The sequence below is a fragment of the Anoplophora glabripennis genome, unplaced genomic scaffold (genome assembly GCF_000390285.2).
Source record: "Anoplophora glabripennis isolate ALB-LARVAE unplaced genomic scaffold, Agla_2.0 scaffold53, whole genome shotgun sequence".
NCBI lineage: Eukaryota > Metazoa > Arthropoda > Insecta > Coleoptera > Cerambycidae > Anoplophora > Anoplophora glabripennis.
The window spans coordinates 1276449-1300488 of NW_019416376.1; the positions used below are offsets into that span (position 1 = coordinate 1276449).

At 32.8% G+C, this 24040-nt stretch overlaps 1 protein-coding gene across 1 annotated transcript in view; it reads right to left on the minus strand.

Moving 5' to 3' along the window:
* Positions 1-23928, minus strand: part of LOC108905589 (sprouty-related, EVH1 domain-containing protein 1) — a 56885-nt gene extending 32957 nt beyond the window's left edge. Inside the window, exon 1 of the mRNA XM_018708529.2 lies at positions 23802-23928. Within this exon, the coding sequence (XP_018564045.1) occupies positions 23802-23821 (20 nt within the window). The 5' untranslated portion in view covers positions 23822-23928. The remainder of the gene's footprint in view (positions 1-23801) is intronic.
* Positions 23929-24040: the final 112 nt, after the last annotated feature.

A 24040-nucleotide genomic window follows, 5' to 3' on the forward strand; every position in this document is an offset into this window, starting at 1 on the left:
CTGTAGAGTGGTAAGGGTGTAATAGCTCCCTGTGTAAAGTTCCTACTGCATAGGAATTGTATTTTCCTATCGATCGCATCGATTACAGCGTCCTCAAAACGTTAAAATAAATTGGTTGCGATGCTATTGGAACTGATAGAAATCTTATTTCAGTACTACTCTCGGCGGTCCTGGTTAAACCTTGATACCGTTTTCAAATTTATTTTTTTGCTATAATATATAAATAACTATACCACGCTCGTGCGTCGTATATTTCATTTTGCAACTAAGGCTAAAAAATAAAAAAAAATCCAGGTTGCCAATTTGAAATTAAAAAAAAATGATAGATTTTAATGTATTATTATGAAATCTACCATGAAAAAAATCAGTGCGATTGTGGAAGATCCTCGGGATCGTCCAGACTAATAATTAGTTAATTTGTTTATAAGGCCATAACTTGTAAACTATTCAACTTACCGATTCCAGATTTCGTGTGAGTTATTAGACAGTGATAAGGAATGACAGGATGCGATGCCAAAACGTTCTGGTAATAATAACGCAATTTATAAATGTTTAATTCAAAAGTCATAAATAAACTTCTTCTGTTTATAACTTTTGATCTAATCAATATTTTTTGACGCTCGAAGGCTAGTTTTATAGGTCTTTTTAAGACGAAAAAAAAGTACTCTACTGTTTTCTCGTGGAAATAAACGGAAAAAAGTTATAAGCGAAACACGTGAATTTACGTAAAAATTATACAATTAACCACCCAGTAAACAATCTTCCCCCCATTTTTATGACCGTGGGGAACTAATATGTTATTGTACATAATATTTGGCATCTATAGTGATACAAAAAGTCACGGATTTCCTGGACTAAAAAGACTTACTAGTTAGTGTGCGCCTGGATCTTCATAATAATAATAATACCCGTGAGGACGCATCTGACACGCACTGGACAATAGACGCCGCCGCCGCTTATCTGCGTCGCGGCGATCCGAAACACTCTCCCGGCCGTCCTGGCGCGGTGGCGGCGGCTCTCGACGCAGCGCTTACGTCACCGCTCCCACCAGCCCGATGCACCGCACGTGCGGCGAATGTAGGTAACTGGGTGGCGGGTTCAACGGCCGATTTCAGGGGAAAACACGCAGCGGCTCTCGGGTGCCACCACCGCCAAGAAACCTCCAAGGCGCCGCTCCCCATGAATGATGGAAAACGGCGATGAAAGAAACTAGAAAATTATCTAACCTGGTTCAAGACAGTTTGCAACTGTTGATCGAAGACCTTCGCGTTGCAGAAAGAATACAGTAATGTTGCCGCAGATATTCAAATTCACGAATACGTTATAAAAATATTCTGTAACTATGACAGAGAATGAGGACAAACAAGTCGAGAATAGTTGACGGAAACAGCTTGTAAATTAAGATATGTATCCAGCAAAAAAGAATACATCACACTAAAATTATGACAATCCATCGCAAAGTACGAATCACACTTTTGAAGTGAATTGAAAGCATTGTAAATTTCTCTTCCGGTTAAATGAGTATTTGATTGTGCTAATAGCAGCACCACGTCAACACGGGGGTTATTTTTAGACAGCCTAATTATGAAAATGTTAACATGTCACATCGTGTGAAAGGTAGGTACCTACAGCAAAGATTTCGACTGACATGAACCATCCTGCTCCCCTTAATCATTAGTCATTATTTATGATCTAAAATAAAAGCTAACAGGACTAGGTAGCATGGGATTAAAAAATATAAGCCCTGTGTTTTGACAGCCAGTCATTAACAAACTGCTACATAAATTAAAAACAAAAAATTGGTAGCTAATTTAAGCTCTAACATCTACATATTTCAAAATTATAGGACTTTAATCTCTTTTGATTTTTAATGAAAAAAAGAAATAAAACGATAACAACATAATGGTTTATGACTACGTTTACGACAAACTAAAGTTACTCACCTACTAAATATACTCCTATTTATTATTATGAAGGTCAAGAGAGCAGTACGAAATATTGTACCTACATCGATTTATGGAAAAGTGTTTCTAAAATGTCTAGCATAATTTGGGCAAATATCAAAGGAATACATATATCCACAATAATTAAAACATAAGTACTTAATGAACTTCTAATACTTTTGAAATGAGAAGGATACCTACTTAAAAAATTTACAGAATTCACCACCAAGCCAACTTCGGACCCAAAGTATATACTTAAATAAACACTGTTTAATAACAACTGAATTGACAACATATTAAAATGAACTCCAAATTATTTTTATATTGACATTTATTTGAGAAAAAAATAAAAAAGATACGACAATATTTTTCTTATTAACTACGTATCTCAAAATATCGAAATTGTTAACACATTTTGAAGTATCGTCAAAACATAAATTTTCCCTTATTTTTTTGTACTTTATATTTCATTTAACACTTAATAATGAAAAAAAATTGTAAAAAAAATCGTTTCATATTGAAACTTGGTTTAATCGTTAGATTAGGCAAAAAGAAATAATATTTCCCAAAATGTATCGGTTTAAAACAACAAGATCGTTGTTTAAACAGTGATTATAATGTAAATGGAGTTTTTTAGCTGTATAAAAAAACCGCTCTCAAACAGAAGTTTTTGCTTTTGTTTGTACTTATAGGTTTTTAAAAAACGCTTCATTTGGGACCTCCTAAATTAAAATCCATTAACAATATGTTTAAATAATTGCAAAAAATCAGCGAAATTTCAATTTGCTATAAATAGAAGAAAAGAGCATAAATCGTCTCTAAACTGCAGTAAAAGTTATATTTTGTTACCCTTAAGAAACCCTGAAATTTTGGTAAAAAAATAATTTATTTGTTTTTGCGAGTTTACGAGTTTTTGCATTTCTTTATTAGAAATAGCATTTTTTCAATTGTAAAAACGCGGTTGTTAGCGTTATAATAAAGAGCCTTATGAGGGCTCATTTGTTTCGTCTTGATTTACATTTTCAAGATATGCTCTTGGAAATTGTAATTTCATAGGTTTAACCTCCTCAAAATGGCGTATAAACAAATAATGTAATTTGTTTATAAGGTTATAACTTTGAGAAGAATGAATATTTTTTAAAGCCGCTTTGATATTCGTATGGCCTGGTAATTTTTCACGAATTTAAAAAAAATGTTCTAGGACCATTTTTAGCCGAGATAGCGTTTTTTTTTTAATCCATAATTTGTTTATTTATAAACATTAAGACTTGAAATTTCGGGAATAAATCAATCAACCCTTAAACTTCATAATAACGGTTAAAGATATGGATATCGAAAAAAATGCATTTTATAGTAATTTTTAACCCTTTAAAAAACGTCCTCGAATACATTTTTACACCTTGAATGTGGTGGGGGAAATAAGACAGAAACGTTCAAAAGTGGAAATCGAAAATCTAAATCTTAATTGCCCGAAATTTTCTTAAGAAAATTGTTTATTGGTACCATTTTGAATAATTTTTTCTCGAAAAAATGCGAAAAAAATTGTTCGTGATCTCTTTTTAAAGATATGTCATAATTACTAGAATCTAGAATATTTATGTCCTTGAAGCACTGAAACATTTTTTACCAAGGTTCAAATTTGCGCCCACTTCAGTTTTTTATGTTCATAAACGACCTTGCAAATAATATTACTTCTCCAAAGTTATTTTTCTGCTGATGACTTTAAAGTATTTAGCAATATAACTTCTCTTATAATTCTACTATACGTCATATATCGAATTACTCAGTAATGTACTTTTGATCCAATGAAATTAAACAAGTCGAAATGCAAAGCTGTTTCTTTTCTGGAAAACAGAAGTAGCAGCTGCTATACCAAATTATGATTACAATATTAACTCTATTCCTCTTGTGCGTTGCAATATAACTAAACAATTGGAAATCTATTTCACATCTCATGTTAAACATATACAAGATGTTTATGAAATAAGTGCGTTCTTTGGAAAGGCACGAAAACGAGCAACTTTTATTAAGTGTCTAAATCTAAATGCTTGTTTTCGATAAAATTAATTAAGAAAATTAAACATAAATCTAACTCGACCCTGTGCATCTTGTGCACGTGCATTGTGTGTTGCAGTATTACTTAGCCAACGTATAAAATGTATTTTGATCAAGAACTAGCAGATATGGTGTCAAATGTACAGAGAATGTCAATACAATTTAAATCAGTTGTCGTTTGTATGCGGTCCGTTATTGTAACAGACGACAACCTATCAGTAGAACAGTGCAAAAGGCAGTTCAAAGGTTACGGGTGCCAGGAATGTCCCCCTGACATTAATGCGGCAAAGTGTTTTCGACAACGAAGAAAACACCATAAACCTCGCTGAGAAAGATCCGAGGCGCAGTACCCGCGACATTTGCCGCGGCAGCTTCGATATCAAAGGTACAGCTGGCTGCCGTACCAGGGGCGGCGTTAAATTTGTTAAAACCTTCATGTGATTTTTTTTTTAAATTTAAAACTTAATGTTTTAAAGCATCAGTTGTTTAATTTCTTATATTTGCTTATAAGTTTTTGAAATATCTTGCTATGAAAATAGTTTTTAGTACCTGGATTACAAAACAATTATGATTTTCTAAAAATGTCCCACCACTGGGTATTAAATCTGTTGGAAATAAATGACTATTGTTACTATGGTAATTAGCGAGTACAACACCTTTTAAAAAACGGTAATTAGCAAAACCATGTCTTCTCTCGCCACAAAAATCGTATACACCATATTTTTTGCATACTCTCCTGCGCACAGCAGAGCCCTACGTCGACCATTGAACGTTTCACCGGACGGATGACACAAAGGGTTTTATTTTAAGAACAACCATCCGACGACCCTCCCTACATCTGGTGAACTTCAAAGCTGGCATTTTAATATACGCGAGCTGTTTGAATTGAATCAACGGTTCGGCTAATGGTACTGTGACGTCATCGAAATCACTCTATATATTAATGAGGCATAGGGGCGCGAATGTTTAGCGATATAATGGCCGGTGACGTATTTCGAGGGGCGTAAAGGATTGGAGAAGTGGATGACGGCGATGATATTTATAGATTTAAGGACCTGACGCTCCGCAGGGGTAGCGTGGAGGCGCTATGGAGGAGGGTAATAGTTATTGGTGGACTGGGAGCGAAGGACCTTCTGGAAATATTTTCATTTGCCCGGATACTTTTTAAATACATGAACATAACGTGATCCCGGGTAGATTAACTTCTATTTTCGAGTACTAAATTATATTTTCTTTTGAAAAGTTTTGTTTACTACAGGATGTCTGCGAAAGTTGGCCAAAATAAGTCGATTGCGCCAAATATGCCTGTTATGTATATCAATGTTTGAATTTTATTTTGAAATTTCTCAATAATTTTGAAGACAGAGTATAATTGTTCGATTTTTTTGCAAGGGGTGGTTTTTATAATAATAATTATTATAATACAATTATTGCAAAAAAAGCAGTATGAACGTTTTTTACAAAAGGAAAGTGTATCAACAAAGCTGATTTACAACACCTCCTGTGGCAAAGAGAACAGATTAAAAACAAATACTCTTGTAGTACTCAAAAAGACCTTCAAAATGAGTACCTATAAAAGTTAATTAGAGCAAAATTGAAGGAGTTATAGTCAAAAACAGATGGGTTGCTCATATTTTTTAAGGAAAAATGAGCAGTAAACGCTGTACCATTTCCATCAGAATTAAAATTAATCGTAGACCCTTTACAATTAGTTTTGTTTTAGTGTTTTTCATACGATCCTGAAGTTAGACCAGCTTAGAATGCGTATTTTTTGAATAATGTACGGTAAAAGTTGAAAACGTTTTTCATTATTAAAAAAAAATTACCTTATTTATATAATAACTCTGAAACTATGAAAGATACGTAAAAAATGATAGACAACAAAAATGTACCTTTTTTTTCAACAAATATTTTGCTTTTTTATTCCTATAGCATAAAAAATAAAGGAGATATCGCCGCTTGACGTATCCATTTTAGTGAAAAAACGACCTGTCTCGAGCCCTTCGATACTTTCCTTTTAAAAAACGAAGAACTTCAAAGGTTTTATATGCAAACGATCTTACAGCTCTTGAAATTATCTTTAAAATGCCTTTTTATAGGATACTATAGCTTCAAAATTAACCAAGTTAAGGTAAAAAAATCAATGACATTTTTTCGGAGCAAAATAGGCTTTCTCATTTTTGTAGCGCAACAATTTAAGGGAATTTTTATTTTAAATTAGTGCACAATTATAGCATTCCAAGATTTAAAACGTAATTTTTTATATTTTTTTTAGCACAGGGGCGATTTATAAGGGTTGAAAAGTGATATGAGATACAAATTCTTTCATAAGCAATGAGGGAATTTTTATTTTAAATAATTGCACCGTTAAAGCATTCCAAGTTTTTAAAAAGTAATTTTTTATAATTTTTGTCAATACAGCGGTGGTTTTTAGGGGTTGAAAGGGAAAAATTCATTTATTAGCTATAAGGTAATTTTTATTTTAAATAAATCTTTAAAAAGTAATTTTTTATCATTATTTTTTGCATAGGGGTAGTTTTTAAGGGTTAAATAAACGGTTGAAAAGATCAAATATATCATAAAACAAGTTCGAGAACATGGAACATTACTTAATTTTTGTACTTGAACAAGATTTTTATCAATAAAATGCCTAAAACTTAATTTTTTCAATTTTTTTCATTTAGGGGTAGTTTTTACCCCTAAAAAACAAAAAGCGTCAATCGGGCTTATATAACTTTTAAACTTGAGCCTAAGATGAGCCTTATTCTAAATTTTCATGCAAATCCATGCAGTTTCAAAGAATTCGGAGGTTACAGCTGATTTTCAGCTTCAATCACTGAAATTCTTCTATGCCGAAATATCACGCGGCTGACAACCCCCATGTTTACGCACTTGCGTGGGCAGCACCAGCACGCATAAGCTTCCTTTCTAGTTAGCGACCCTCGATCATGAGAAAACGCGTGAGCAGTTTTTTCGATCTGTCCATTCGCGATAAGTTTTCGACTCCCCCGTTACGTCATTAGGATTTACATAAGGATTCCACAAGGGCCCGCGTGCGTAAGCTTTTTTTTTCCTAATAGCCAATGACATTTCGTGCTGGCGAAATACCAGGCCTTGCGTCACCGCGTAGAACAAAAACCTATTAAAATCGTTGATGTCACAGATTGAAAGCGATAGGCGGGCTACAGTCCTTAACCTTATTTTCTGCGGGTGACATTAATATAAAAACGGAAGAGCGTCTCTTTATTGGTGTTTGCCATCCTTCACAACGTTATGATGTTGCGTCACCGCTGTCATTGAATTAGGTTGGTAATGGTGAATGACTGGTACTGTCTGTTGCCAACTGAATGAGTTGATCGATTGTTATTGTCCTCGAGATTGGTTGGTATTTATCGTGGCCGCTCGTACCCAGAAACCTTAACGAATGCTTTCAGGGGAAATATGCGGAGAATATGGATAAATACGAAGGAATACGAGGAAATATCAGGGAATTCGGGCAGACTAGGAATTTTTGAATATTTTTAATTCTTTTGCAAGGGCTAATAGTAAAATATTTTATTAAATTACACGCACACAGTATCTAGTAAATAGTTACAATCAATCGTCAGTGGAACCACCAGACTTAGACCGGTTCCGAAGAAATATGTCATAGAGATTTAACAACTAGGTAAAAATTTTTGAATTTGTTTGATTTAGCATAATATATGCACTTCGAATAGAGTAAAATGCTAATAATACTCAAAATCATGTTTTTTTTTAATTTTTGATCTTTGATTTACAAGGGAATATATTGTGTAATCGACATTCTCTATACATTTATTTATTTTTTTTTTAGTACAAAATATAATACAATCTTTTTATTAATTAAAATGTAATGTATTTATTTTATCAAAACTTAAAAAAAAACCTGTTAATTAAAATTTGCAACCAAAAATAGGGAAAATAAGAATTTTATTTTTATATGGATTTTAATTTTTTTATTACGTGTTCTGATATCTGCAAAAATATGTGATTGGTTTTTTACTCATAACTCGCTTAGTTTTTCAAGCCCTTCAAAAAACCATTTCGTAGGTTTTTTCAAGGGCTATAAGATCAAATAAGTTAAATTTTCTTTCAGCCCTTATTTTTGTAAGGGTTTGAACTGAAAGGGCTTGAACAAGTTGCTATTTACGAACATATGCAAACTTTAAATGGCTATATTTTACTTAATTTTTATCCTACAGAAAAAAAAATTTCAAGAAAGCAAAACATACAATTTTGTACTCTACAAAATTTTGCATATCGTTAATAGTTTTTTAAGTAATAGTATATTAAGTAAAGCACTTTCTTATATAAAAAAAGACTGCCCACTTCGACAATATGCCAAATTTATTACTGCAATTTCAGAATTTAAATGAAATCACCCCGTACACGCCACTGCTGAAAAAATCTATCGCCAAATGAAAATTTTCTTACGCAATTTGCAACGTCCTGTAACTTTTAATACTTGATTTATCAAATAATGAAAATTCCGCAACTTTTTATAAAAAAATCCTCGATTAAACGGGGCTCTGCCATCTCCAACTATGCCAATCAAGTTGGCGCACAACAGTTGCCCGCGATAAGGCAAAAATAGGTCAGACAGAAAAATAGGGGAGGCAATGACGTCAGCAAACGCGAGGAGAAACTAGCATGCAGTTTTGAAGGGTCCCAGCTAGCTGGTTATCGAGGGGGTCCGTTGACGTCATCGACGTGGCCAGAAGGGGGCCCGCGACCCACTTGTAGGTATGAATGGCCTAGCTGCAGGACGACAACCCCTAGAAAATAGGTCGCCACCCTTCCCGGCCGAGCTATATTTAGAAATAGATGATTTCATTGTTGAATTCCGGAAGTTAGTACATTTGGGACAGGAAGAGGGGACATATGCAGAAAGATATACCATCCGTTGTGACAGAAAAAGCGCCCAAATTTATTTAATTACCTATTTTTGGTACACACATGTACCTATCTATTTTCATATTCATTTGTACAGAAATAGATCTAAATAATAAAAAAATTCAATTAATTGAATGAGAAAAACAAAAACGCAAGTAACAAACATTTTTTCGTAACCTAATTGTTATAATAATTTACAATGGCATTAATCTATTGATTCAATCAATCATATTTATTAATCCTGTGATCAACTGGTGTAGTGTTACTACTGCTAGCAGGCTAGCAGACCACATGTAGTAACACTTAGAATCCAAAATTGCAATAATATATAGGATGTTCCATTTAAAATAAGCAAGTATAAGCAAAATACATTTTGACGCAGGAATTAGGGGAACTAATTAATTAATAACCTCAGGAAGGATTTTTCTCAAGGAAATAAATGAATGTTTTTGTTATTAGCTTGTTTTAAATTGAAAACTCATTTTATAGAAGAAAACGTGTCTCAGTTGTCTCGGTAACCTTCTAATGGCGGGACCGACCCTACAGAGCCTAGCCCAAGAACAACGAGGCCAAAAACTTTTACGTATTAGTATTTTAAGAACGCTGTTTAATCAATTATTTAAATAATTTCTATATTATTTCTCAAATGTATATTTTACTCTAGTGTGTAATTTGAAATAAAATTTTTATGAGTGTATTATAAGAAAAATGCACTAGATTTGAGAATAGTTGATGATGCAATAAGTTTCTGTTCGATAATGTATAATAAACCAATCATGCACCGATTTTATGGCAATCGTTATATTCAACAACATATTAAAACTAATAAAACAACACATTGAAGAAAGTTAAACATCTCTGACCGAAATATCAATAAACGCGACGAGAAATAGGCCACGTGCAGATTTTCCAGTGGGGTGCAGTGACGTTAAGCGTGACAATCCAGGGGAGGTAAGCCGCACGCACCCTCACTGGTCCGGCCGAGCAGTGGGCGTGGCCGAGCCGCGATAGGAGGGGCGGGTGAGACAACGTGTTCCAAGGTAGAGAGGGAGTCGGGGGGAGGGGGGGCGTAAATAGAATAGCGAGGTATTGCAATCCATGTGACCTAGTTACAGCATGAATGACTATTGCAAAGGGTATCAACCCCCGGGAAGGCTCAATTTGGGTCATGGCACTTTTTCCCGAATGGCCTGAGCTGCAAATATGGGGAGATTATCTATTTATAGCCGGGAACAGGCAGCGACAACTCCCCCAATGGCTCTCGCGGCAGACATGAATGAGGTGTTCGATTGAGGAGGAATTTTTCAACGCCGCAAACGCTAAAGCCTTTGTACAGTTGCACGAGCCACGGTCTTTATTGTTTTCGACGCTGAAACTCTGCTGATGCACCACAAAAGAAGTGGATTCGCAAATTTGTACACAGTTTCCACTGCTCGTTATATAAAGTACCTATTTCATTTAATTATTCTCAAAATTGTGTTTTAGGGTCTCATTTACCAGAAATAGGTAACTACTACTTTGAATATGTGAACTAAAAAAAATGTTCTTGGGTGGCACCAGTATGTTTCCGCATAACGTCTAAAAGACAGATTAAATTTGCATTAATCATTTCCGTTATTTTTTTGTTTAATTTGTCCTTACTACAAACCATTTTTTAATTTGTCTGATGTTCATTTTGGTTCTTACAATTAGTTTCAGTTATTAAAAATATTTTGACACCTAGAATCTATGACATTGATTTAATAACACACTGTATAACCATACTATCATTACTGTAATTTACAGAACGAATTTTATAAAGAACGGAAAGAAAATTCCATTCCATAAAATGGCGAATGCGCTAGTGGTAAATTTAAGAAAATAATGAACTGCGATTTAAAAGTCTATTGCATTGCAATCGTACTCATTATTTAAAAAATATTGTTTTCTATATTGCACAAAAAAGTAGTTTGTTACAAGATACGAAAAGGAAAAATATCAAAAACATAAAACTTTTGTGCATTAATTATATATCTGATTTATTAGCCGTCCAAATCTTATTACAAAACGTTGTAGTTTTATTTTAGCCTAGGGAACAAAAAAATTGTAAATTCGAGCTTAATAAATATTAATCAAACCAAATAAATGTAAAATTATAGAACAGCAAAAAGATATTTCATCCAAATATGTTATTCGGTAAGCAGTGTTCCATCACTTTAATTATAAAAATGGTTGCAGAAGTATTAAGAATAGTATAAACTGGACGTCTTTAAAATACGAATGGGTTACCAACATATCGATATACTGTATTAGTGGTTGCCTATAGTCAGCGTACATCGTTTATAAGAACTACTCGCAGGTATAATACTTGGTTTGTGTGTATTGTATATAATGTAAACATCAACAACAATCGTTTCTACCTATTATAAATTGGATAAAAGTAAAAAATTGACAGTATGTAAGTTTTATAGAGTTATTTATTACTTAATTATGTTCTTTTTTAATACATTTTTTTGGTAAGTGACTTGCACGGTCTAATATATTAAACATAATAATAATAAAACTGTTTTTATCTTCTAGTAGTTATATTAAGTATTAGTTTAAATTTATTAAAATAAGTCACCAGCTAGATCTACACCAATTTTCCTAATCATTTCCTTACCCGGCCCAAAATTGGAAAGTTTGATTTTCGGCTGACAACCCATATGCCACGGAGAATAGTGTTCAAATGTTTCCTTTTAGATTGTAGTATTTAAGCCATAGACCCTTACGGTGCCTAAAATGATTAGGAAAATTTTCCTATCCGGCTCTAAGTCTATAGTTCGAGAGTTCAAAATTTATATGTGGGTAGATGCGTGTTATTGTACAATTAGTAGCATTTATAAAGATTTTTGTTAACTTACTTTTCAAGACAGAATTATGATTTGCTTAAGTAAAAGCAACTACATTTTGCAGAATAAAATCAAATGCTTGCAAAAGAAGACTGAATATGCACTCCGCCATTATCTACATAATTTTGTGTTAATTATTGCCATTAAATTTACTCAAGCGAAAAGTCCGGTATTATGCATTACTCACAAAAAAACTGTTTAATAATATTGCACTTAAATTTAAATTGAAAGCAGATATAATTCAATATAAATAAAACGTACAGCGGATGAAGCTCCTGTTACATATAGTCACTACATGGAGCTGGTGTTTTCCGAGAATTACTAAACAATTTTTATTTATATGGACAATGAAACGTCATTGTGGACAATGGTGAACTTGTGCAGAAGAGTGCATTCGCATCAATAAAACCAACGTGAATAACTTCCGTGGTGTAATAAACCAAACCCGACGAATAAATACATTTATTTGCGATACGAGATAAGTGTAATTGTAAAAAATTTGTATTATTATCTCGACAAACACTTCAGTATAACAAAAAAAATGAAACGAGTCACTTCCGTTCACGATACTGCAGTGTACTTTTTATACGAGTTTTGCGCTTTGCTTCTGATACGTGCAATAGGCAACGGGATGAGTTAACGTTGACCAGGACGTTTCTCCTAAAAAAAAATATACCAGGTGTCTCAGTTGTATCGTTCCAATAGCATACTCCATCACTTAAAAAGCATAAATTTGAGATTTTGGGCATCTGATATACTTATAAACTTCTTTAAGCCTAATATTAAAATCACCTTCCGGTTTAACCCGGAATGGCTGTAACATTTTATTTTAAAAGACACCCTGTACATTTTTCTTAAAATGTGCACTATTTTGGATTTAAATTTCGAAGTAGCATGTTTTCCATCATAAAACGCCATTTATCTTGAAATGATTTTGATGACGAGTACCTTTTTTGTGTAGAAAACATTGGGGGTTTAAAATATGCTTTGAAAATGCCAATTTTCCCAGATTCGTAAAAACTAGGAGCAAAATAACCTCACGCCACCCTAAAATCTCCGCCACTGTCATATGAAAAAAAATTGAATTAGCGTCTAAAAGTAGTAGTATTAATGATAATACGTGTACAAAATTTGAGTTATGTATCTTAAACGGTTCCTGAGATACAGGTATGTCAAAAAATTGAAGAAAAAAAAAACTTTTTTGACACTGTATCTCGAGAACAGTGCGTTTGCGGACCCACCTTAATAAGAACTTTTTTTCTTAGAATGAGGCAAATAATCACACTTCATTTTACGACACATTGGTCGACAGCCGCACGGTCTAAGGCGTCAGTACTTAAATCGATGTGTCGATCTGCCCGGGTTTCGAATCCCGCATCCGGTAGACCGTAGATTAGCTATACTTGTACGGAGGATTGGCACCCTCTGTGTAGGTATGGTAGGGTGCAAGAATGTTGGCTTGGGTCAATGTGAGAGATTGACACCGGTTGGCATTTGACCACCCCCCAAATGAATGAGGTTTTCCAGGTTTCCCTCATTCCTGCACTGAGTGGTGGTTAGGGCCTACCAACATAAGTCGTTCCTGGGCGCAAATGCGGCCTGCGTAATAATAATATGCCGCCTCCTCTCCCGCACAAGTCTCCGACATATGGGCTAATTCTCGTAGTTAGAATGATGAGCAGAAATATTATTATTATTATTATTATTATTATTTTACGGCACATGTTTTGGAACACCCTGTATATGTATACAGGGTGTCCCAGAGCTATGTTGACAGGCACTATTTCGGAAACTAGTCGAGATAGAAAGAAATGTTATATACAAAAGGTTTTCTGCTTAAGAAGATGCGTTTAATCATTTCATTTTTTTCAAACATACAGGGTGCCCCAAAAAGATGTATAAAATGATTTTAAGCAGAAAACCTTTTCTTTCTATCTCGACTTTCCGAGATAATGCCTGTCAAGATAGCTCTGGGACACCCTGTATACAAATTTCGGTGACTTTTTTTAATTTTAGACTAGTTTTCATTGTGTTTAATTCCACATAAGTAACCCAAGTTTTAGTATGACACAGCTTTATAGCAAAATATTGAAACCTGTAAAATATCATGTATTGCAAAAAAGGGGATCAACAAACCGCAATTAACTAATTGAAAAATTGTAAATTGTAAATGAATAGCAAATTCTGCCGTAGTCCGAGCGCGAACCGAGTGCGTGAGATTTACCGACGACAGACAGAGATCAGCGCTCAGCCTTGGAATCGACGTGTTCTTATAAATAAATGTTTCAGTTGCGCCGGAAGTAGTAAATAATTCAAAACAGGAAACCGTATCTGATTAAGTCAACAATTAATGCTTTTTCGTTTTTATTTCGCCGACATTATACCCGAGTCGGCCTTTGGGTTTATGCACTTTTTCTGGCTATGCCTAGCTAGAGCGAGGCGATCCTAAATATAAAATTTGAGAGTTATTAGCCACGTTTTTATGGTTTGTTAGCGATGAAGAAGATCTGATCGGATTCATGTTAGTTTTTCATAGGACCAGACAAGCTAACTATCGGGTGTCGCAAAATTCAAGTTATACTTGAGTATTGTGCTGCATTTGTGCGGTAAAGTGTTGACAACATGACAGCTGACAGTTCAAGGTAATTAAAAATGGAGCGCTACATGAAAGAACAAATGTTTTTCATTACTGAAGAATTTTTTAAAAAATAATGAAGGTTAGGCAGCTACAGTTCCCAATTTTCGTACAAAATTGGTCGGAATAGTGATTTTTGATTCATCAAATGTGAAGACTTAATCAATTAATGATCTTAAACACTTTGGCCGTTCTTCAACAAATCGTTCAATACAAATCATCGTATGTGGAAATTTAGTAGTTTGACTTATTATATCATTGATAATAAGTACCATCAACGACGAATTAAAAAGATAAATAACTAGTTCTTAAAAAAAAGACGGGAATAAGTGTGGAAGCGTCCTACTTTATTTTTTTTTTCTCTACTGTCTATGGGAAACACTAACTCAAGCATCCATATTATACACTGTTGGTTTCTCCTTTTGAGGCGAGCGTCGCTCCGCGATTGACCCATAATTATAATGAAAATGAAATGCCTGAGAAACAAACCCATTGTTGGTCCAGCACAATAATATTTCGAAATATTATTACCATAATTGCATTTATTATGGCTTCACCTCACCAAGGCGATTGAAGCGACGCACGATGTACTTATTTATACAGAATGAAAGCAAAACGTTCCCATGTTTAAGTAATAGTCGTACGTACAAATTATACTTGTTAGGTGCAAGTGAACCGGAGGAAGCAAAAAGTCGAAAACCGGTCGTTAGCACCGTCGAATTTAGGATCTTGTGATCGTGTAGGGGTTATTTAGTCGACTGTGAGAAGTTTTAAATTCACAATTGGTGCGGTGGTGCTCCTCAATATGATTATTTGCAACAGCACTTTACTTGTCTACTTGCATCATATGAAAACCTAGACAGTATCATTTTTTTTCTACTTACGAATATTAGACACAAACCCAAAAAATGAGGAAGTTGTGAGCGACCAAAATAAGTTGGAAGATTGCATGTACAGTCCTAAGATTTGATCTAAGGTACTAGTACCATAAGTCATTAATAAAAGCAAAAGCAAAACAAAAACTAAGTACAGTTTTATATGGACCAGAAGTATCCGTCAATAACAAAAAAAATTCTCTAGTAGATACCTCTACACATCGATTGTGTATAGAAAAATAAAGTGAATTCACGACTTTGGACCAATACAGGGTGTTTTACCAGCTCTACATATGACAAACTTTGAGAGATAGTAACTGGGTTAATTTCAAACATCTTTTCGTATATATGAAAATAAGTCCAATTCGTTTTTGTTGAGAAGTTACATGCATTTTAAAAAATTTGGTTTCATAGTTCAATCAAAGTAGCCTGATAAATAAAAATGAAGTCTTTAGTGCATCATTTTGTGGGCTTCGAGAAGGTAACCCCGCTCAAAAAAGGCCATTGAATGTACAAAATGAAGAAGATATAATTAATAATAATTAATTACGTAGTTAGCCGATCAATTACAATTCAAATATTATTTACTGTTTAAAATATAAGCAAATGAGAAATTAACTCATTATATTACTAATTTTCGACATATTTTAAAAATAATTGTTGTTTAAACAATTTTAGAATATTTAAATAAATTTGTTTTTGATCTTTGATAAACAATAGATACGTTTATGCACTTACCTTTGATACAATAAAAAAATAAAGTTGATAATTAAAGGAAGTTTAAAGATAAATAATTATCGGACTGTTGAAAGACCAATAGGCATTTGAAAATACCTTAATTGTTTTTTTTTAATCGCGAGAAATCGATTTAAAAAAAAATCATCAAAATCGGACCTCTAGAAGCTGAACCTCGCGGTTTTGAACTCGTACGATTTTCTTGAATTTCTCGCCTGCATAAATAACTTTAAACACGTTTTAAAGTAGGTTTCCAATGAAGAAAAGTATTGCAAACTTAGACCTGGTAAGTACTCGGAATGCCAAAGGTATTTTTCGAAAAATTAGCACGGATGTCCCAGTACATTCAGTGTAAATCCAATCGATCTGTTTATTTTTAATAGAAGCGTCTTTCTAATAACTTTTAAAACCTGCTTTAAAAAATTTGATTTCATTGAATATTCACAAAGTTATTCTAATTGTTTATAAGTACAAAAATTCGACCAATGTTGAAACAAGCGCCAGAGCTCTCCTAATTGACGGATTCGAATTTTTCAAAAAACGTTTGAAAGCTTGAGAGCCCTTCTATATGTGATTAAATTTTCAAGTATCTAAGGGCCTTGGTTTTTGCTGTGCAAAATTTTGAAATTTTTTTTTCAAAATTTGGATTGCAAAATTATTATGCAAAATCTATCCAACCGATTTTGATGAAATTTGGTGTGAAGATACTACTACATAACATTAAGTTTTCTTGAGCCAAGTATGAGGGTCCTATACAGAATTTAAAGACCCCAAAAAAATTCCCTAAAAAGTAATGTTTTTTAACCCCATTTTTTGTAATTTTTTCGATCTTTACAATAATAATTATTATTCATTCGATTTGTAACTAGTCATATTTTGTAAAAAATTGAATTACAAACATTTTTTTCCTCTTCCATTTTCGCCTAAAATCAACTCTTGAAAATATACATAATTAAATAGAAAGGAAAATATGATATTTTCCGAATTTTTAAACATATTGTACCGCCAAAAGTTAAGCCCACGTTTTTTTTATGCGCATAGAACAATTTTTATTTCTAGTGATATAAAGCCAAAAATCTCCGTGGATATACGATTCACCCAAACCAAAACAGATACCGCCTAGTCTATGATTACTGATTAGCTAAATAAATCATTGGAAAGACATTTACAAATGGTTCATTGGGACTAGGCGCTATAGTTCCTGACCGCATCCTATTTAGTGATTCTTATGGTAACGAAGTGTACAAAAAATAGTAAACATTTTGAAACGTATCTAATCGCTAACTTTGTTACCAAAAATAGAGAATAACCCATCGTAAATATAAAATTATAAATACAATTCCCTTTTATTCGTTTGCAGACAGAGCTATTTTCGACGCATTGTGAATAAATCAAGTAGACGACTAGTCTAGCCTAGCCTGACAATATTTAGATTTGGCGTTCGCTAAATGATTTCATTGGCATTCAATAACTTCCACGAACAGAAAACCATTATAGAGGCGACGTGCGAATTAGCGCTCCACTGGTGGGATAGAACCATAACCCGAAGGACACCCTTTTACAGTATTCAACGCCGTTAAGAGGAAAATTACGAATGCTGGTGTCTTTCGAAGAAACGCCACATAATGCCGAATCATATCAATTATTCTTACTGTTACGTATATTAGCTTGATTTGAGAAAAGGATTACATGTGTGTGACTCAATCACAACACCTGGTTCTGCAACAGTGCCAAGAAATAAGTACAGACAGTGTAAAACTGGCCTTACACCTGTTTTACTTTTACCAATTTTTGACCCAATAAACTGGCCAAACTGATTTTAATCAATGGTCATGATTTTTAGTGGCCCAATGTACATGTTAATTTTACTTCTACTTATATTTGAATATTTAAAGGAAAAAAAAGTGACCGCAATATTTTTAATCCAGTATCAACTATAATTGATTTCAGTATGAATGGAAATTTTTTTTGGCATACGATATGAAAACCAATGCTTGATTAAAATAGGATTGAATTTGTTACAAATATTTATGTGATTACTTTAAAAAAGATAATACTTGTCACTAAATCAAACACTTAAAAAAGCGAAAATTACGAACAGATTACCATTTTTTAAAACCACTTACGCTAGTTCCTTGTCTTTTATGATCGGAAAAAAATATATAATTACTATTTGCGGAGTTTCTAGTACACACACAAAATTTCTTAGATTTTGACATTCCAAGTGATAAGAGAATGATCAGCTGAAGTCTATTTAAAAAAAAGCGTATAATCATTATAAAAAGATTGGTAAATGAGTATATACCTGAAAATTATTTTTTTTTCTATATAAATATTAATTTACAGGCATGTAAAAAATGCTCAGATCTCAGACGAATTGTCTGATAAAATAGCCAACTTACGTGATAATCAATATCGTTCATCAATTATCTCAAATGCCTAAATTCCTATGATTAAGTCAGGGAAATTGTTTATTTATGTAATTGTCCCTAAATCCGAAATAAATCGATATAGCTTTTAAGATAAATTAGATACGGGTGTGATATTTCTAAATTAATCAACAGTGGATTTACCAGCTGACTTGTTATTTCTTAAAAGGGTAACTATAGCAGAAAATGTTCTATTCTATATATTGTCTATTTACTGAAGTTGACGGAGTTCTATAAAAAAAATAATAATTTAATTGAAGAACCAAATTTATATCAAGGTAACTTTTAAATGTAGTGTATTTTTGCCGAACAAAGCTCCCCTTGATATATGGAAGTTTCATAGTGGGAGAACATATTTATAAAAATAGTTGAAAACTTCCTGAATATTTACCTGATTTATGCCTTCATGAATGTTTACAAACCATGTGACTGTCGAGCTTACACGACCAACATTGCACGTCCCTAAATTTAACGTCACCAATAGTTATGATTCGTTTACAAAGAATATTTAGAAATATTTTTTATTTTAACATAAATACCACGTATAAAACAAATATTAAGAGGTAAAGTTATGACATCCACAAATGCTTATAAACTGCTAGCGCAATAAAAAAAATATTGAGCCAAAGACAGGAGTTAACGCTTCAGCCTACCAAGTTTTATATTGAAAACATTAAAAACAGTGTATAATTCACGTAATGTAGAAAAATATTTACTTGCAACTATAAAAATCGCTAGCTATTAACACATACTACAGATATAAACAAACACCAACTAATGCCGATATTTTAGCAAGATAAAGTTTTTAATTTACCTACGTAAACCTTACTACCTAATTAGTCTATAACATATTTGTAGCATTATGCCACAAATGCATATTGGATTAGATTTAATTTTTCTTTTAGTGATATATTGTAGGTGCTAGTTTATTATTCATTATTTTATTGTTTTTAACTTTCTCGTGCTTGATATTTGGCCCATTTTGTGTACTTACAGACCAGTTTATTGTTTATCAAAACTGCTCGCTTTTTTTAAAAACGTCTGAAAGCTGAATCTATGAACTGGATCCTCTTTTAGAAGAAGTACTTTCGAAATGCTATTGGTTTAATATTTTAAAGAGGTCAAAGGTTGAACCAGCGTCCCATCTCGCTAAAAAGTGCTTTTCCAATCTAAACTTTAATCGAAGTTCGAAATACTTAAATAAAGAAGATATATTGGCGCATTTGTAGAAAAAAGAAGAGATTTACTCACAAGATATGGTCCCAATATTGGCGTCATATTGAATTTAAGGAAGATTTAGCCAAAATGTAAATAATTTCCCAAAACGGTCAATATACAACCAGTAAGTACATTTAAAAAATTTATATTCTGGTAATGTCGGACAAAAAATATTTTTCCAATACGTTTGTGCTGCTGGGGTATATAAGGTGTTTTGAAAGTCCGTCAAAAATTTGATGTTTAATAACACTTTATTAGCGATTGCCTGGTAAACGGTTACATTTATCGGCTTGAACAAAAAGTACATAATTTTTTTCTGATACTGTTTCCCTTTTCAATAACGTTTAAATTTCTGTGATGACTAGCAAGAGAAAAAAGTTATGAACAAAACAAATTTTGAGTTCTAGGTAAAGTGCCCTCTAGCGGTGCATAACGAAACTTTTCTCTGACTGGTCCTATAGAGCTTCACCTACGGAGTATCTCTGCGTATTTACCAGCTCCTATTTCATTAATGCCAATAAACCAAATATAGTATTATCTACCATGAAGTTAATATTCAATTTATATATACAAATGTGTCACCCTTTTGTAATTCATCGGTATTATATTTATTTAATTTGTGATCATTGTGGGATTTGTGAGTTACAAACAAGACTAAAAAAATTAAATATAGTAAAATAATTATATGATAAAGCAAAATTCACATTCGAAAGATCAAATTTTCGGGAATGCAACAAGGTTCATAGAAATATGTTATTGGATAATCAATATCCAAAAAGATTTGTTGATAGGACTTTCATGATGATTGGAAACATTGAAAATTAAAATAAATCTCAAAGACAGCAACAAAACATTCTGCAAAACAGTAAAGTGTGGTTAACGTTTGACAAAACCTTAAAAAGAACTGGTTACGTTACAGATAATTTTATCAAAAATTTGACCTGGAAATGAGATGAGACCTTTGATGTTAGAATCACCGAATGTGAACATATTAAAACGGGACAATTTGAAAAATTGTGAGCATGTGTTGCACAATATTGGGAAAATAAAGTAATACGGTAAAAAGAAAACCAAAAGAGTTCGTGGTTATTTTGCTAAATAGTGAAGCATGTTTTTCAAACCATTCTTTAAATTGTGAAAGGTTGAAAAAAAGAGAGATACACAAAGTAACAAAACTGTCACATATGAGTATAAGTAAATTTGTGTTTTGAGAACAAATACATGTGTTGGAATGATTATTATTAAATAGTTGAGAACAATTATTTACTTTCACAGTAAAACTAAATCTATAAAAGCCGAGTCATGGGTTTGACTGTTCCTTCTGGCGCAAGGATGTATTTAACAAATTTTCAATGTGACAGGAATACCGAATTAATTGAAAATATATACAAAACTAGTTTGTGTGAAACTTTTTTAATGACAGCTTTACGCTAACCACGAATACCTCATAAACTAAACATATCAATCGTGAAACCAAACTAAATGACCGTAATGAGGTGGAGGCCACAAAATCTGATTCTGATACAGCAGGAAATATAAAACTAATGATAATTAGATACCATAGGTACGTATATAGATAGGTGCATATACATATATCTACAACATACATCACATACAAATGTGTCATACATCAAGCGTAGCTTCCTCGTATGAAAATAAACAGAATTTGATCAAGTTAACTCAGTACGAACTATTTGGATTCCTAAAAAAGTTACAGGCCTTCAAAAATATTTGTCATATTTTATTTATTTCACTTTTTAAGAAATTAGGGTGTATTTTTTACCTAAAACATAGATGTCACTAAGAATGCCCGAGCAATTTTCTGTTTGCAGGTGTCTTACGACTATTATCTACTGAAAAAAGGTGAACTTGTTGCAAAGCCAATAGAATACACCATTCTAGAGAAAAAATTTAAATTTTCAACAGTAGCTTTCTAGACTTTAACAAATGTACAAGTTTAGCAAATGGGTGAAGTTTAATTAGATTAGAATACGCCCATATACCCTTTATATACTTTTTACCTAACCATATTGTGAGAAACAACTACTTTGCGGTCTACAGGGACCTGTAGACCGGATGGAACCATCCAGCATTAAATTTCACCTCCAATAATTAGTAAACAAATAAAGTCCTTCGCAACTGATAGAGCCAAAAACGGAAATTCACTGTTCTCTGAAAAGATGCGTTTTAACCATACAGTAAATAAGAATAGGTCTTTTTGCAGTAAATAAAGGGAATAAAGTATCTCCTCAAAACTTTTCGGTAAAAAATAAATGGATGTTCATCTTTGATTATAACAGAAAAACCTTGTTCTAAATTTCACTAAAACATCTACAAAATAATATTTATCTTCAAAAAAATGGAACAAAAAAAATGTCGGTTACTTTTTAGGGATGCAAGATCGTGCTAAGGTCTTGATCCAATTCGATTCCCTTTTTACTTGAAGGATCATGCATTCGTTTCCGAGCACTCTGTATATTTCAGATATGATAGTAATTGTAGAAATAAGTAATAATAGACTATACTTTCTGCACTTTTATCGCGAGAATTTGCACTTTGATTTTTTTCAGTGCTGTACCTAACACCAACCATTTCACTGATGTGTAATGGCCTGCTTTGCACTTAAGCATATTATATTTTATGCATATACACTAACTACTCTATCCAAATTAGTCTAAACGAAAAAAAAAATATACGTATTATATTTTAGGTTCAAATTTAATTTTCTTTAATACTTCATCTATCTATTTGTCAAAGACACAACAAAAACTGTTTACAATCCGTTATATTTGTCTATTCTTATCATTATAGAGTATATTTTATTCGTTACGTTTTAGCGAGCGTTTCAGATTAAAAAATGATGCAAGATTGTAGGGCATTATTAAAATCATCAATTTGTCAATATTATGTGTACCTACTTACTAAATACGTAAATACTTATTTATTGTAAGAGAAGCATATTGATACAGTTATCAATAAATTTCGATCTACATAATTTGTAATTAATTGCAATATACCTAGTGGTTCAGACACCGAAGTGGTATAAAATTGTGATTATAAAATTAATTCACCGCTGCTATAAAAGCTGAATGAATGTTACATAAAACGTGTAAACGATGGGCTGCAATTTAATTACAACTTTAAGATGTCTAGGAATAGGTATTTATTTGTTAATGGTACCATTATACCTTCGACAATAATAAATGAAATGCACTTTTCCGTAATTGAATGAAAATTTTTGCTCGATAGTTTTTCAATATATAAAAAAAAAATACAAAACATACCTATTTTTGATAAAAATTGTTATTTTTCTTAGTATAGACATTTTTTCTCCAAAAATATAAATTTAGGTAAGTAGGTATTTAGCCCCAGCACTTTTTTTTCTTTTTTCTAGGTGCAACCAATATATCCACATTTTGATGAATATTTATGTACGCAAAAAGGTAAGTAGCTTTATAATACGCTCCGGTCCAATCAACTCAAATACGGTAATTAACAATTCAATAAATATTTATAGTAATCGGTATCAATGCAAACGTTTCAATAAGATTTTCATTGATAACCAGGTGTCCCACCTAAATTATTACACACTAGTTACTTAAACCAAATAATTAATTCAAATGTTCCGGTTGGCCAGATGTTTTCATAACGCGTGGTGAAACAAAACAAGGGAAGTCATAAATAAAAGAAAAAAAAATACTTGAGCCCAACCTACTTTACAGGTAATGATACAAAATTAGATAAAACTAAGACCGATTCATTCACAAGTATGTTTTTATACATTGCGTAGGAGTCGGAAAACTATAACAAACACTCAATTTCAGCCTGAACACCGGCGATTGAGAATAAACCAAGAAACATTCATGAGCCAGTATTATGAATGGAAAATGGAACCATTGATTAGTCGACAATGAATGATACTTCATCGAGTTATGACAGAAACAACGCAGATAAGGCAGCTCTGAAAACAAATGCCTACTACTACAACTTCAATTAGCTAATTACACATTGTTAAGGAACAATTAAACGAATTTCCTGTTAAATATAGCCAGCAAACTGTATGGAAAATCATGGCCGACTCACAACCCCATTCGAGGGGTGTATCTTAGGGGTTAAACGGTACTTACTCTTCAGATGACTCGGTCATGATTTGTTTTGTGGAATATCCTACTGCTTAAAGTCCATTTGTTGTTTGACCACCACATTTTTGCACAACATCAAATCCAACTTATCAACACGGGAAACACCATTGAACTAAAATATTGTTACTCTGACATCTAAGATTGATCTGCGCAGCCGCCAACTAACGCGCCGACTTGTTGGCTACCTGGTTTGAATTTGCCCGCGGCTCTCAGTTATTGATTAA